General features: G+C 47.8%; 1 protein-coding gene across 2 annotated transcripts in view; it reads left to right on the top strand.

Annotated features, from left to right (window-relative positions):
* VPS35L (VPS35 endosomal protein sorting factor like) overlaps window positions 1–11039 on the top strand; it is a 115312-nt gene extending 104273 nt beyond the window's left edge. For both annotated transcript variants that reach the window (XM_032836186.1, XM_032836187.1), the window contains 3 exons: window positions 3958–4076; window positions 9970–10116; window positions 10831–11039. In XM_032836186.1, coding sequence (XP_032692077.1) covers window positions 3958–4076; window positions 9970–10116; window positions 10831–10929 — 365 coding nt within the window. In that variant the 3' untranslated portion in view covers window positions 10930–11039. The remainder of the gene's footprint in view (window positions 1–3957; window positions 4077–9969; window positions 10117–10830) is intronic.
* The last annotated feature ends 1503 nt before the right edge of the window (window positions 11040–12542 follow it).

The following is a 12542-nucleotide window of genomic DNA, read 5'->3' as shown; positions in this document are numbered from 1 at the left end:
CACCAGACTCCACAGAGCCACCTTCTGTGCTCACAGCATCGCAGAATGTAAGACAGGCATCTGTGCCCCCACTTTCCATTCCAATAAGGGGAGACTCAGACCCTGCTGAGTTTACTCAAGGTCCTGCGGCCAGTTAGTGACGGAAGTGGAACTTAACAACCAGAACTGTGGGGCATGCCTCCTGCTGCCTCCTCGATTAAAAAATAACAATGTTTAATTGAATTAGAACATCCAGTAACGCCCACCCAGATCGTGCCCCCTTCCAGTGAGCTCCCTCACGGTTCACCACTTTCCCGACTTCTAGCCTTGCACTTAGGTAAATGAAATGGTTGAGCATGCATTCTTTGGGTCTGGCTCCTTCCCACTCTTCTGTGAGCTTTGTCTGTGTCACGTGTAGCTGAAGTTCTTCCTTTTGCATTGCTGTATCATATTCCATCACGTGACCGCACCAGAATTCATCCATTCCCTGATGAACATTTGCATGTTTCCATCAGTTCTGGTTCTAGCTGTGAATATTCTTGGACAGGTTACGTTTCTGCTGGCTCTGTGCCTGCAGGGGGATCTGCTGTTCTTAGGACTTGCTTGTGTTCAGCTTTGGCAGGTAGCGTCTCACGGTCTTCCGAAATGGTTGTACCAAATGACATCCTCACCAGGCATGAGTGAGGGTCCCCCTTGGTTCCCTCTTGTGCAGTCAGTCTTTTTTCATTTTGGCTCTTCGGATGAGTGTAATTTGCATTTCTTTGATGGCTAATGAGATTTAGCACCTTTTCCTTTATTTGTTGGCATTTTTATTTCCTCTTTTTTTGCCAAGTGCCCATGGAGGACTTGCAACTGTAGAGCGACTTTTGAGGACCAGGCACTGATGGGGAAGTGCGTCTGGAAACTTCAGGCTCACTTAAACGGGCAAGCAAGCCCTCTCCTGTCTCCTGCCTTCTCTTCCCTCTTCTTCTGGAGCAGATCTGTTTAACCCTCTCAACTGTACAGCCAGACTGGGGGCGAGAGTGCTAGCGAAGGGAGCGTGGCTAGGTTTGATAGGAGCCTAGCTTTTAGATTTCTAGCTTTTAGAGAAGAAAACGGAGGGATGGTTGGGTTTTTTTCCCCTTTTTTCTTGGCCCAGCTGTGTTTACTCTGCGTAATTGTGACCTGACAGTTGTCTTAGTAGGAGAGAGGCCCAGGGGGCCCAAAAGAGCCTTTGCTTCCCCATCCCTTTCTTATTCTAGGTAGCCTCTTAATGTTGACACAGGTTAGAACTTCGAAGAACTAGGGTCACAACTTTTTTGCACATACAAAGGATGCCTTTGCTACTTTGTTTCTTGATCAATAAGACGGCATTGTGAAACCACCTAGAGCAAGACCCCAGTGCTTCCCTCGCAAGCCTGCAGGAGTATGGGCGTGTTTGATGTGGAAGGGAAGGAAGCCTGCGTGCCGAATGTTTACTTCACATGCACACAGCGTCGATCTGGTTGGATCACGGGATGCCCCCGTGAATCCACTGTAGCCCCTTGGCTGCTCCACACCACCTGCCAGGCCCTTGAGACACTGAGGGTCATGGTCCCAGGGCCAGACAGATGCAGGGACTCTGGGCTCTATTCATAGTGGCCACTTACCAGGGATGTCATTTATCGCCCTCGTAAGAGCTGCACCTGGTCTCTTGGGGCCACAGTACACACTGGTCTGACCACCTTCCGAGATTCAAATTCTCAAGGTTCCCCTTTCCTCCCTCCATCACCACCAAGTGTTAGCATGGAAAACTCATCTGCACCATTTCCCTTTTCCATTTCGTCTAGTGAATTTAACCTGTAGAGCTTAGCCTGATCTTGCTAATTCCTGAGTTCCATCCCAGGCCTAGATTTTAGGGTCCCATAACCCCTTGTACCGCCCCCTTCTGACACTCGGTACGTCCTGTTATGACTGCCTCTTTGCCAGTGTGCCTGTCCTCGTGGTCCGTGAGCTCTGTGAGGTGGGGACCGAATCAGCCTTGCCCCCCTACTGGGTCCCCAGCTCCTACTCTGGAAGCTGGTGCAGAGCAGGCCCTCATGCAGGAGGTGCAGTGTGTGTGTGCACAATTGTGCACGCACGTGTGCGTGAGGAAGTGAGCAGCCTGCCCTGAACACACCCCGGCCCCTCTGGGGAGGAAGCCCTGGGGTGTGTCGGCCTCGGGCGGTCTTAGACCTTCCTTCCCTCTTCTCCGGTGCTGAGCTCATCAGAAACAGTAGATTCCAACCCGGAGTCAGCCTGAGAATTCAGGCCAGGACCTAGCCCGGCCGTCAGCGGTGGACGTGAGAAATTCCTCCACCACCGCAGCTCTGCGCCCTGCAGACTCAGGTGATGGTGAACGGCCAAACCCCGGGCTTCACCAGAATCACAGTCTCTTACGTTCTTCTAAGAGAACAGCTGCCATCCTCTGAATGGTGAGACACGGTTCCGTGCATGGGCGGTTCAGAATTGGGTTGGAGATCACCTTTGGACAGAGACACTGGGAGCAAGGAGACTGCTGGGGAGCGGTTCTTATCTGTCGGCAACGCGTCTGCAGTCCGCTTACAGCCGCTTCTCCAGAGAACACCGCGTGTCTGTGTGTCTGTACGTGTGTCGTGGAGCGCACAGCTACGTGTTCGGTGTACTGCTTTCCCGACCTTCCGGCAGCCTTCAAAATAAAAAGCAAGAATAGTTGTTGTTCTTGAAATAGCAACTAGAAATGTACAGAAGGCATATCTGAAATTACTTTATCAATTAGTTAACTGCTGTGTGCTTAGACCAGTCCCATTCTCTGGAAGGTTCGGGGCTGATGACAGGAAATCATGAAATTTAATTTTTTTAATTAAAAAAAATTGGTTCTTAAGCAGCTGTAAAGTAGGGAATAGAGATATGTACACGTGTCTGGGCTCTACTGTGGATACTTATGTCACTTTTTAAAAATTAATTATTAATAGTATGTTATGACAATGGTATTGTATATATGTGGGAATTAAGAACTATAGATCATATACTTTTATTATTCTCTTAAGTATTTAATACTGTAACAGAGCATTTATTTTTCTGATTTTGATTTTTTAAAGACTTAATTGAGAGAGACCGCGCATGTGAGGGGAGGGGCAAAGGGAGAGAAATCCTCAATTAGACTCCCTGCTGAGCACAGAGCCCGGTGCAGGGCTCGATCTCACAACCCTCAGATCACAATCTGAGCCAAAACTAAGAGTTGGACACTTTACCGAGCCACCCGCCAGGCGTTCCTGTTGGATTATTTTCTTAAAATAAATAGCTTAGAGTTCTTTCCCCAAGTCAAAATACAGACTTTTTGTACTAAGGCTTTTTTTTTTTTTTTTTACATTTTTTAAAGATTTGTAACATACACATAGTAATAAAGTTTACCATTTTAACTATTTTTAAAAAGTTCATTCAGCTTCAAGTATATTCACAGTGTTGGGCAGCCATCACAACTACCCATTTCCAAAATTTTTTTCCTCATCCCAACAAACTGTACCCAGTAGACAGTAACTTCCCATTCCCTCCCCCTTCCCCCAGCCTGCGGTGACTCCACTCTGCCTCCTACAAATCTGCCTCTTCTAGGGCCCTGTAGAAAAGGAATCATGCAGTATTTGTCCTTTTGTGCCCGGCATATTTCACCTACATAAAGCTTTCAAGATTCATTCACGTTTTAACACATATCAGAATTTCATTCCTTTTTTTTTTTTTAAATAATGTTTATTTATTTGAGAGAGAGCACAAGCAGGCAGAGTAGCAGGCAGATGGAAAGGGAGAAGCAGGCTCCCCACTGAGCAAGGAGACAGCAGTGGGGCCCGATCCCAGGACCCTGGGAACACAACCCAAGCCAAAGGCAGTCAATTACTTAACCAACAGAGCCATCCAGGTGCCCCACGGAATTCCTTTTTATGATTGCATGATATTCCTCTGTATGGCTAGACCGTATTTTGCTCACTGCTCTGGTCTGTTCATCAGTTGACTCCAACGACAGCCTGTATGGGGGAGACTCCAAGTTTCTGGCCGAAAACAACAAGCTGTGTGAGACGGTGATGGCTCAGATCCTGGAGCATCTGAAAACCTTGGCCAAAGATGAGGTAGGTGCCCTTGGCCTGCCCTCTACTGCCGCTCGCTCTGATCGCATGCGTTTCCAGGGGGGGGTTGGACGTAGGTCCGTTCTGGACAGGAAACTGGTTCACGTGCGCGTCGTGTTTCTGTGCGGACCGATCGCTGAGCGCTCCGTCCACGGCTTTCCCTGTACTGTGTGGTCACGCTCTGAAATGCTCTGTGTAGTTCCGTTGCTTGCCTCTCCCAGCAGAATGTAAGTTCCGTGGGGGGCTAGGATCTTGCAACATGAGTCTCAGGGGCCTCCCTGTCTCTGGGGCCCATGTACCCTCACCCCAGCATCCCCCCACCTTGAGCAGAGGCTGGCGTACAGCAAGGGCTTCATCAGTACATGCCGAATAAATGGCCTGTGCTTTGCACACTTCAGCGACCAGTCTGACGTGCAAGTACTGTGTCTATTCTTATTGGACAGAAAAGGAAACTGAGGCTCCGAGAGGCTCCTCCACAGCCCTGGGTTTCCTCTGGTGATAGAACGGGGTAGCCACCCCGATCCCGCAGGCTGAACTTGGAACCACTGCTTTGCCCTCCTCAACCAAGGCCTTTCTGCTTACCTTGTGAGAAGTGGCGTATGGTTCCTATCCCACCACAGTGGAGGTTGTTTCTCCAGCCTTCGTTATGTGAGTGTAGAGTTGAGGACTCTGCATTTATCATTTCACTTAAGTCTCCCAACAGACCAGTGAGGTGGGAACAGCTGTCCCTTTACACTGTCCTACAGTGGTAGCTGTGAAATATGGCTGAGGCAGTCTTCTAGAACCCGTGTTAGCCATGAATTATACGGATATGCCAGATGTTGCATCTTGTATGTTTTCAGAGGAGTTTTTCCATATTCTCCATGTAGTTAGATGATAGCTGATTTTCATTTCCATGTAGTGCAGTCTGTATACCTACCTGGTTCTCTTCCCCGCTTATGCCAACCGTGGCTTCCTTTTTTTGCAGCTGCAACACAAACATGTGGGTGACAGATGGATCCCAGAGGCCCGGTCTCAGGCTTGGCCAAGACACTTAGTTGTTCAGACCTAGGCTCTTCTCTGAAAGTGTGTTCAGGCTGATTGCTGTTGTGGAGTCGGGGCCTGTGGGAAGGGGGTGGAGGTTGGCAGTGCCTTAGGAGTCAAAGCGGGTGCCTGACTTCTTTCTCTGCATTCTTTCTGTGGGTCACCTGATGCTTAAATTTGTTTCTGCCTCCGTGTGCTCCCCTGGGTCTTGGTCTTCACTACTCCAGGCCGTCTGCTTGAAGCTCCGAGCACTTTGATTATTCCCACTTGGCAAGAGACAACTGATAGCTCAGTCCAGATTTCACCCTGGCAGGCCCCGTTCTCTCCTGCTGTCCTGCTCCTCAATTCCCTTTCCCCAACCTGAGGCAGATTTTGGACTGCCTATTTCCCAGTAGCTTTCCAGCCTTCCCCTTCCCAAGGTTCTTCCTAGGTTTTTGCTCTTATATCCCCCTCCATCAAACCCTTTGAAGACAAAATAAGATCACACTGGATTTTAAGTTTAATTCATACTCATTTCTGGGGCTATATGAAATGCCACCACTGTCCTTAGTCTTTCCCCAGCAGAAAACCACAAGAATATTGTATAGCTGTGGGCATACAAATGTATGACGTACATGTGTGCTCTGGATTCCCATTATCCCTAGGATAGTCAAGCAGGTGCTGGAGCGAGTTGTATTTTTTCTAGACTCCATCCTCCAGTGGCCCCTGCCAAGTTCAGGGCCAGCCTTATGGTTAGCAAAGGTCCCATGTGCGTCATAGTGCACTCTCTGAGGGGAGTGTGTGTTGGTGTGTCCCACCAGTCTAGGGACCTTTCTGGATGCAGGGCTGCAGAACTCCGGGGAAATTAACACATGGAGGACATTTGGCTGTCAGGGGAAGGGGCAGAATCAGAACCCCAATTTCTCCGGGGAAACTGGTTTATCAAACCAGTAACTATCAGAAGAGGCAATTCTCCCCCAACTAAAGGGCCTTTTTCAAACATGAGCAAACTCTTAGGGCTAAAAACCCAGCTTTTTTTTTGGGGGGGGGGTCTCTGAGTATTGGTAGTTTTCAGGGGTGAGCTCTTTCTGCCCCTCAGGTAGAAATGGGGTCCTTTACCTTCAGCTCCTCTGCCCTGAAAAGTTCTTCTTAGGCACCTTTTCCTGATTTTTTAAAACCATGGTTCTGGCACCAATTTCTAGCCCAGGGACCTCGTAGAGCGGTACTGTTTAACAGGTAACACCCAAGAAAAATTTGGCACATGGCTTGAAAATACATTTCTTCACCCTGACCTGATGCAGAAGGCTAGGTTTAATCAGAGGTGGCCACCTACAGCATAAAGGACCATGACCTAGAACAACCCCCAAGCTCACAATAAAAATCAAGCTGAGAACTATATATAGTTTTGTCCCACTACTGGGACACAGTCTCCCCTTACCCTGCTGCCATGCAGTTTCAGTTACTGGGGCCAACTGCTGTCCAAAAGCAGATTCTCCCCCCTCCTGACGTCTAATCAGGTCAAGAGCAGCCTAACACGACGTCACAGGTGCCTGTGTCATTCACCTTATCTCATGGAGCAGTTATTATAAGAATGAGTACAGTACAGTATTTTGAGAAACCACATTACCATAACTTTGATTACAGTATGTAATTCCCTTTTGTTAATTTCTTACTGTGCCTAATCTATAAACTGTCAGAGGTATGTATATAGGAAAAAACAGTACCATATAAGGTTCAGAACTGTCTGTGGTTTCAGGTGTTTACTGGGGGTCTTGGAACGTATTTTTGCATTTGGGGGGGGCAGTGCTGGGATGTATTTAACATTTATGTCTCTCTTTCTCTTGGAGGAGGGGGTATTGATTGTAATAATGACTCTGAAACAGGATTCTGAAAAATAACCCAGCAAAGTTGGAATTCTTCCAGAGAACATTTCAACTCCCATAAATACCGGGGACATTCAGTGAAAATGTCCTTCCATATATGCACATTTATTAGAAAAATATGGGTGGACCGAGCTAAAACGGAACATACCATCCTTCATTTTAACAGTGCGGTGTGAAAGTCAGCATAGGCAAGCAGGTCACGGCAGGGGCCCTGCAGACAGGATCAAGTCTGGGACCTGGGAGGCAGGGGTCAGATTTCTCTACCAGGTGGAGAGCAAAGCTTCGTGCTGTTGAAAACCCCCGAGTGCTGATGCCCGTCTGGAGTAGGTCATTTCTTAGTGCTGGAAGCAACCCTGCTTCCAAAATTTTCTCCAAATCTATAAGAAGGGGCTTGCCAGTTTACTCGTGAGCTTGATGAAGTTGTTTGTTTAGGTGGGGTGAAGCTGGGAATTACGCCAGACCCATGGAGCTTCCTGGAAATGACAATTCTCATAGGAAAAGAATGAAAAGCTCATTTTTATTTAAAACCTCTGGAGAAGAGGAGGAGGGGGCTCAAGGCCCTGATTTAGTTTTCATGTGTTCATGGTTTGGGGGTCTTTGCATGTCAGCTTGCATGACTTCTCATCCCTCAGATCTGTCGCTAATGGTTTCACTTTTAATGGGCTGTGCATTTGAAACACATGTGGATTGTGGTTTTGGGGGTAAAATGCGTACTGAGAAGATACAGAATAGAGAAATAGCTAGTTGTTAGATATTGTCTCCCTTGTCTTTTAAAAAATCTCTCCTACTTCAATGAAATGTAGTTAAAGGACCTCTCTCAGGGGGAGACTCTTTTAGTTGCATTTGAAATAGAATTTGTTTTAGTTTTGTCCTGTAGATAGAAGCAGAAAACGTAACCTCCTGTTGTCCTAGCCATCAGATGGCGGCCGGCTTAAAAGGTAGGCAGCAGGCTGGACTGGAACCCACAGAATGCTGGTCTCGGCCCAGTTCCTGGTTGGGTAGAATTGCATTGTCTGATCAGACCAAGGACCCCAAGCAGGCAGTCCGCAGCCACTTAGTGAGTCTGTGCCTGGAACATGCTGCTTTTCTCCAGTGGCCCGCAGGCTTGGGCAGTGCACAGCATGACCCCACTCCTTGATGGTCATTTTCAGTCAGTTCTGCTTCTTCTGGGACTGTCACTAGGCCAAGGCTCACCTGGTCCTCCAGTGGAGGTCTCTTATTGCCACTCAGCCCCTTGCCCAACTGTGCTTAAAGCTGCGCCTCGACAGGTTTTTTTCCTCCACAAAGAGACTTTAAATTCTCACTTGGCTAAGGATGGCAGCAGGGATTAAGTTGGTTCAGCAGTTAGCAGAGTCTGGCTTCCGTGACGGTTTGTGGAATGATGGATGGACAGATTGATGGTTAGAAGGTTGGTTTTATCTACCTTAAGTAGTTGAAAAAGCAACGCTTTGTCTCTTCAGAATGTGGATTCCTAATGTGATGCTAACACTGGGTCTGTGGGAATATTTATGAAGCTGGAGTGGGACATGGGGGGGTGTGGGTGCAGGCTTTGGAGTAGGATGACTGGAGTTCAAATCCCTGCTTTGTACTTAACTGTGCTTTATACTTACTAGTTGTGGTCCGTGAGCAAGTCCCCCAAAGCTTTCTGAGCTTTGAGTGTATCTGCAAAATGGGAATTCCTCTTGCAGCCTTAAGAAGGAAAAAAAAAAAAAAAAAAAGCCACAAACTCAACAGCTTAAAACATTGATTTATTATAGCAGTTTGGGGGGTTGGCACTGGCAAAGTTTCACAAGGTCAAAATCAAGGCGTTGACTGGCTTCTTTGGGGTGTTGGCAAATTTGAGTTGTATGCAGTTGTAGGACTAAGGTCCCATTTCCCTGCTGTTGGCTAGAGGTTGTTCTCAGCTTCGAGAAGTTGGCTGCGGTTCCTGGCTTTTGGGCCCCTTCCTCCATTTGAAAGCCACCAATGGTGGTTCATATCCTCATGCTTCAAATCTCTCTGATCTCACCCCTTCTGCCTCCTCTTCTGCTATAGGTCTTTCAGAAATTTCTCTGCCTTTTAGGGCTCACAGGATTAGAACTGGGCCCACCCAGATAATCCAGGATTCTCTACGGTCCGTAACAGGTTACATCTCGTAGTCCCCTCACCTCAGCACCCAGTGTAATGCTTGAATAAGGAGGGGTTGGGATCCTTGGGATGCAGTGGCTACATGCGCCTAGCTGGTAAGAGATGTGCTTCCCACGAAGATTTGCTGTGTAGATTAAATTAGATGAGCTGTGTAAAGCACAGAGCAGAATACCTGGCCCATTTTAAGGGCTCCTCTCTCATCTGCTTTGCTGGACTCACCGATGTTCTGCGTTGTGAGCCAAGGGCATCTAGCAGGCACGCAGGTCAGCTGTCCAGGGTCCTCATGGACATGCGACAGAATCTGGCTTGCTGGTTAGGCCCACCTGTTCACTTGGCCCTTCCCACGTGCCTGTTTACTTCTCAGACCTTGCTTCCTTTCTCCAAGGCCTGTTGCTGAATTCAGGTTTGGTCTTTTCTGGTTAGGCTTTCCTTGTTTGGGTACCTCTAATCAGTGGCAAGATTTCATTATTATAGAATAGTTCTTATGAAAGCTGGGCCTGGGCCATTTAGGGGGAGCTGTCATTGGTCTTTATTTCTGCCCTGGATAGTGACCATAACTCTGGGTAGCTAGAGGATACATCTGAAGGACATTTGATTGTAGCCTTTCAGTTCTCGTTTGTACTTGAAAGAAGGCCTATCACTTGCTTCTGCTTCCATTTCATAAGTAATACCCATGTAGGAGGCACAGAATGAAGGGCCTTTAATGCTTCATCTCATTCCTCACCTACCCTAGGAGCTGGCATTGCCTTACTCTCCTACAGATGAAGGTGGGACTTGGGAGGTTAAGCAGCTTGCCCTCCAGACGATCCATGGTAGAGCCGGCATCAATGCTGCACCCAGCCTGAGCCCCACTGCCGGAGGGTAATCTCTCTTTTCTATTTCAGGCTCTGAAGCGCCAAAGCTCGCTGGGCCTTTCCTTCTTTAATAGCATCTTGGCCCATGGGGACCTGCGCAACAACAGACTCAATCAGCTCTCTGTCAACCTGTGGCACCTGGCACAGAGGCACGGCTGTGCAGATACCAGGACCATGGTGAGGCACTGGGAAGGCATGGGGGTCCTGGTGAACAACATAAACCCACTGGCTAGAGCACAACTGGCCTCAACAAATCCTAGTCTCCCTTCTTTTTATGCCCACTGGTATAAAAATATCCACTATTCCTGGTCACACCACAATCTGACTTTATAAGCAAATTATAATCTAGTAAGTTGTACTTAGAGACTTTGCTTTCTTTCATTTTTTTAAAAAGAATTTTACTTATTAATGGGGCACTCAGTCCCATGGGTGGCTCAGTCAGTTAAGTGTTTGCCTTCGGCTCAGGTCATGATCTTAGAGTCCTGGGATGGAGCCCTACACTGGGCTCTCTGCTTAGCAGGGAGCCTGCTTCTCTTTCTTCCTTTGTCTGCTGCTCTGCCTACTTGTGCTCTCTGTCAAATAAATAAGTAAAATCTTTAAAAAAAAAATTAGAGCAAACCAGCACAAGCTGGGGGAGTGGCAAAGGGAGAGGGAGAAGCAAGCTCCCACCTGAGGGGGCTCAATCCCAGGACCCTGAGATCATGACTTGAGCTGAAGGCAGACCCTTGACTAAGCCCCTCAGGCACCCCATACTTTAAAGACTTTGTTGCTTTCTTCTCCTCCTTTATCCTTTAAGACTTTACCTGTAAGAAAGCTTGAGCTCACAATATGGTTGATTTGTTGGCTCACTGGTGAACCAGAAAGGATGCTGATCATTCTTTTTCCTCCTAGGTGAAAACTCTGGAATACATCAAGAAGCGAAGCAAACAACCAGATATGGGTCATCTGACTGAACTGGCCCTCAGGCTCCCTCTGCAAACAAGGACCTGACTGGGGCTGTGAAGCTAAGTCCAGAAAGACCTGCTTTACTTTTTTTTTTGTTTTATTTTTACATATACGAATTGGTTTAAGCTTTGACCTCTACTCAGATCATTTTGACAGTGAAGTCAGAGCATTAAAATCCAATCTTGTTCACAAAAGTAGCAGTGTCTTTGCACAATGGCCTTGAGATCGGCCTTTATCAAGAAACGAAAGAATGCAAGTAATGTCTGTCATGTGTGTATGTTGTTTTGTTTTTTTTAAACTAGAAAAAGAACCTTGAAATGTGTCTACTTTTAAAGAGCCACTGTTACCTAATTTGAAGGCCTCAAGTCTGGAATTGAATGTTGTCTAAACCCCCATAGAAGACTAACAAAAGGTAGATGGTGCCATCAACTTTCCTATCAGAAGCAGTTCTTGATAGGACTTGGAATCTACTGGTGTACACCTAGCCCTCGGCAACACACAAGACCAGGGGCAGCGGCTCAGGCATATGTGGTGCCCAGCCACAGCTCCGGGGCAAACACAAGCACCACTGGCAGGCAGCCCCACTGCACCCTCTGGAACCCCTGGGAAGATGGCAGAGTAAGGAGGTGCTGAACTCACCTTTCCCACGGACATGCCAATGATGCAGCTACACAACATGCAACTCACTCAGAACGATCTGAAGACAGTGCAATGGCTCTTACACAGTTGGGGACAAAAAGCTGCAGTGAGGGGTAGGACGGGCAGAGATGAGGTCAAGAACCCCATTTCTGGCACAGTGAGCCATAAAGTGGGAGGGCTATCACCCATAAGTGGCGAGGGTCAAGCCCCTGAGTCGGTTATGTCGCACCAGGAAGATGAGCTCCCATGTTGAACTCTGGAAATCTGGAGGGCTTAACTTGGGGAGAGCCAAAGGCTATAGAAAACTGAGGGTGTACTTTTTTTTTTTTTTTTTAAAGATTTTATTCATTTGTTTGACAGAGAGAGACACACCAAGAGAGGGAACACAAGCAGGGGTAGTGGGAGAGTGGGAAGCAGGCTCCCTGCTGAGCAGAGAGCCTGATGTGGGGCTTGATCCCAGGACCCTGAGATCATGACCAGAGCTGAAGGCAGAGGCTCTAACCCACTGAGCCACCCAGTAGCCCCTGAGGGTGTACTCTTAATCACTCTGAGACCCAGCACCAAGGCAGCAGTTTGGAAAGTGCTGGGTTATACATGAAGGACATTTACTACTTTTAAGGCATGTGCTGGGATGGGAAAGTCTGTAGGAATTTTCTCTGGGAAGGGAAAAGTTAGCAGGTACCACTGCCTTGCCCTCGTTTAGCCCACCTCGTCCAATGCTGGCAGGTACCAATTCTGACACTTCCTATCTACCTTGCTAGAACCACTGGCACTGACTAGGCATTCCTCTTTGGACCCACCTTCTCAAAAGGCACAACTTATGCTTACCACAATGCTCATAGTGGTTGTGGCCAAATCTCACTGCTGCTCACACAGCCCACACAGGGACATGCCTGGAGCATCTGGTTCTGGTGGCCGAAGGAGACAGAGCTTTTGGTCCCACAGGATGCCTTCTATAGAAGGCCACTACCTTCAAGACCAGATGTAGCTGACCTACTAAATACAGAGTAGACAAAATG

The sequence above is a fragment of the Lontra canadensis genome, unplaced genomic scaffold, assembly GCF_010015895.1.
Source record: "Lontra canadensis isolate GAN:19392208 unplaced genomic scaffold, GSC_riverotter_1.0 scaffold91, whole genome shotgun sequence".
Lineage (NCBI taxonomy): Eukaryota > Metazoa > Chordata > Mammalia > Carnivora > Mustelidae > Lontra > Lontra canadensis.
The sequence above is the reverse complement of the archived record's forward strand: the minus strand, read 5'-3'. Positions and strand labels throughout refer to the sequence as shown.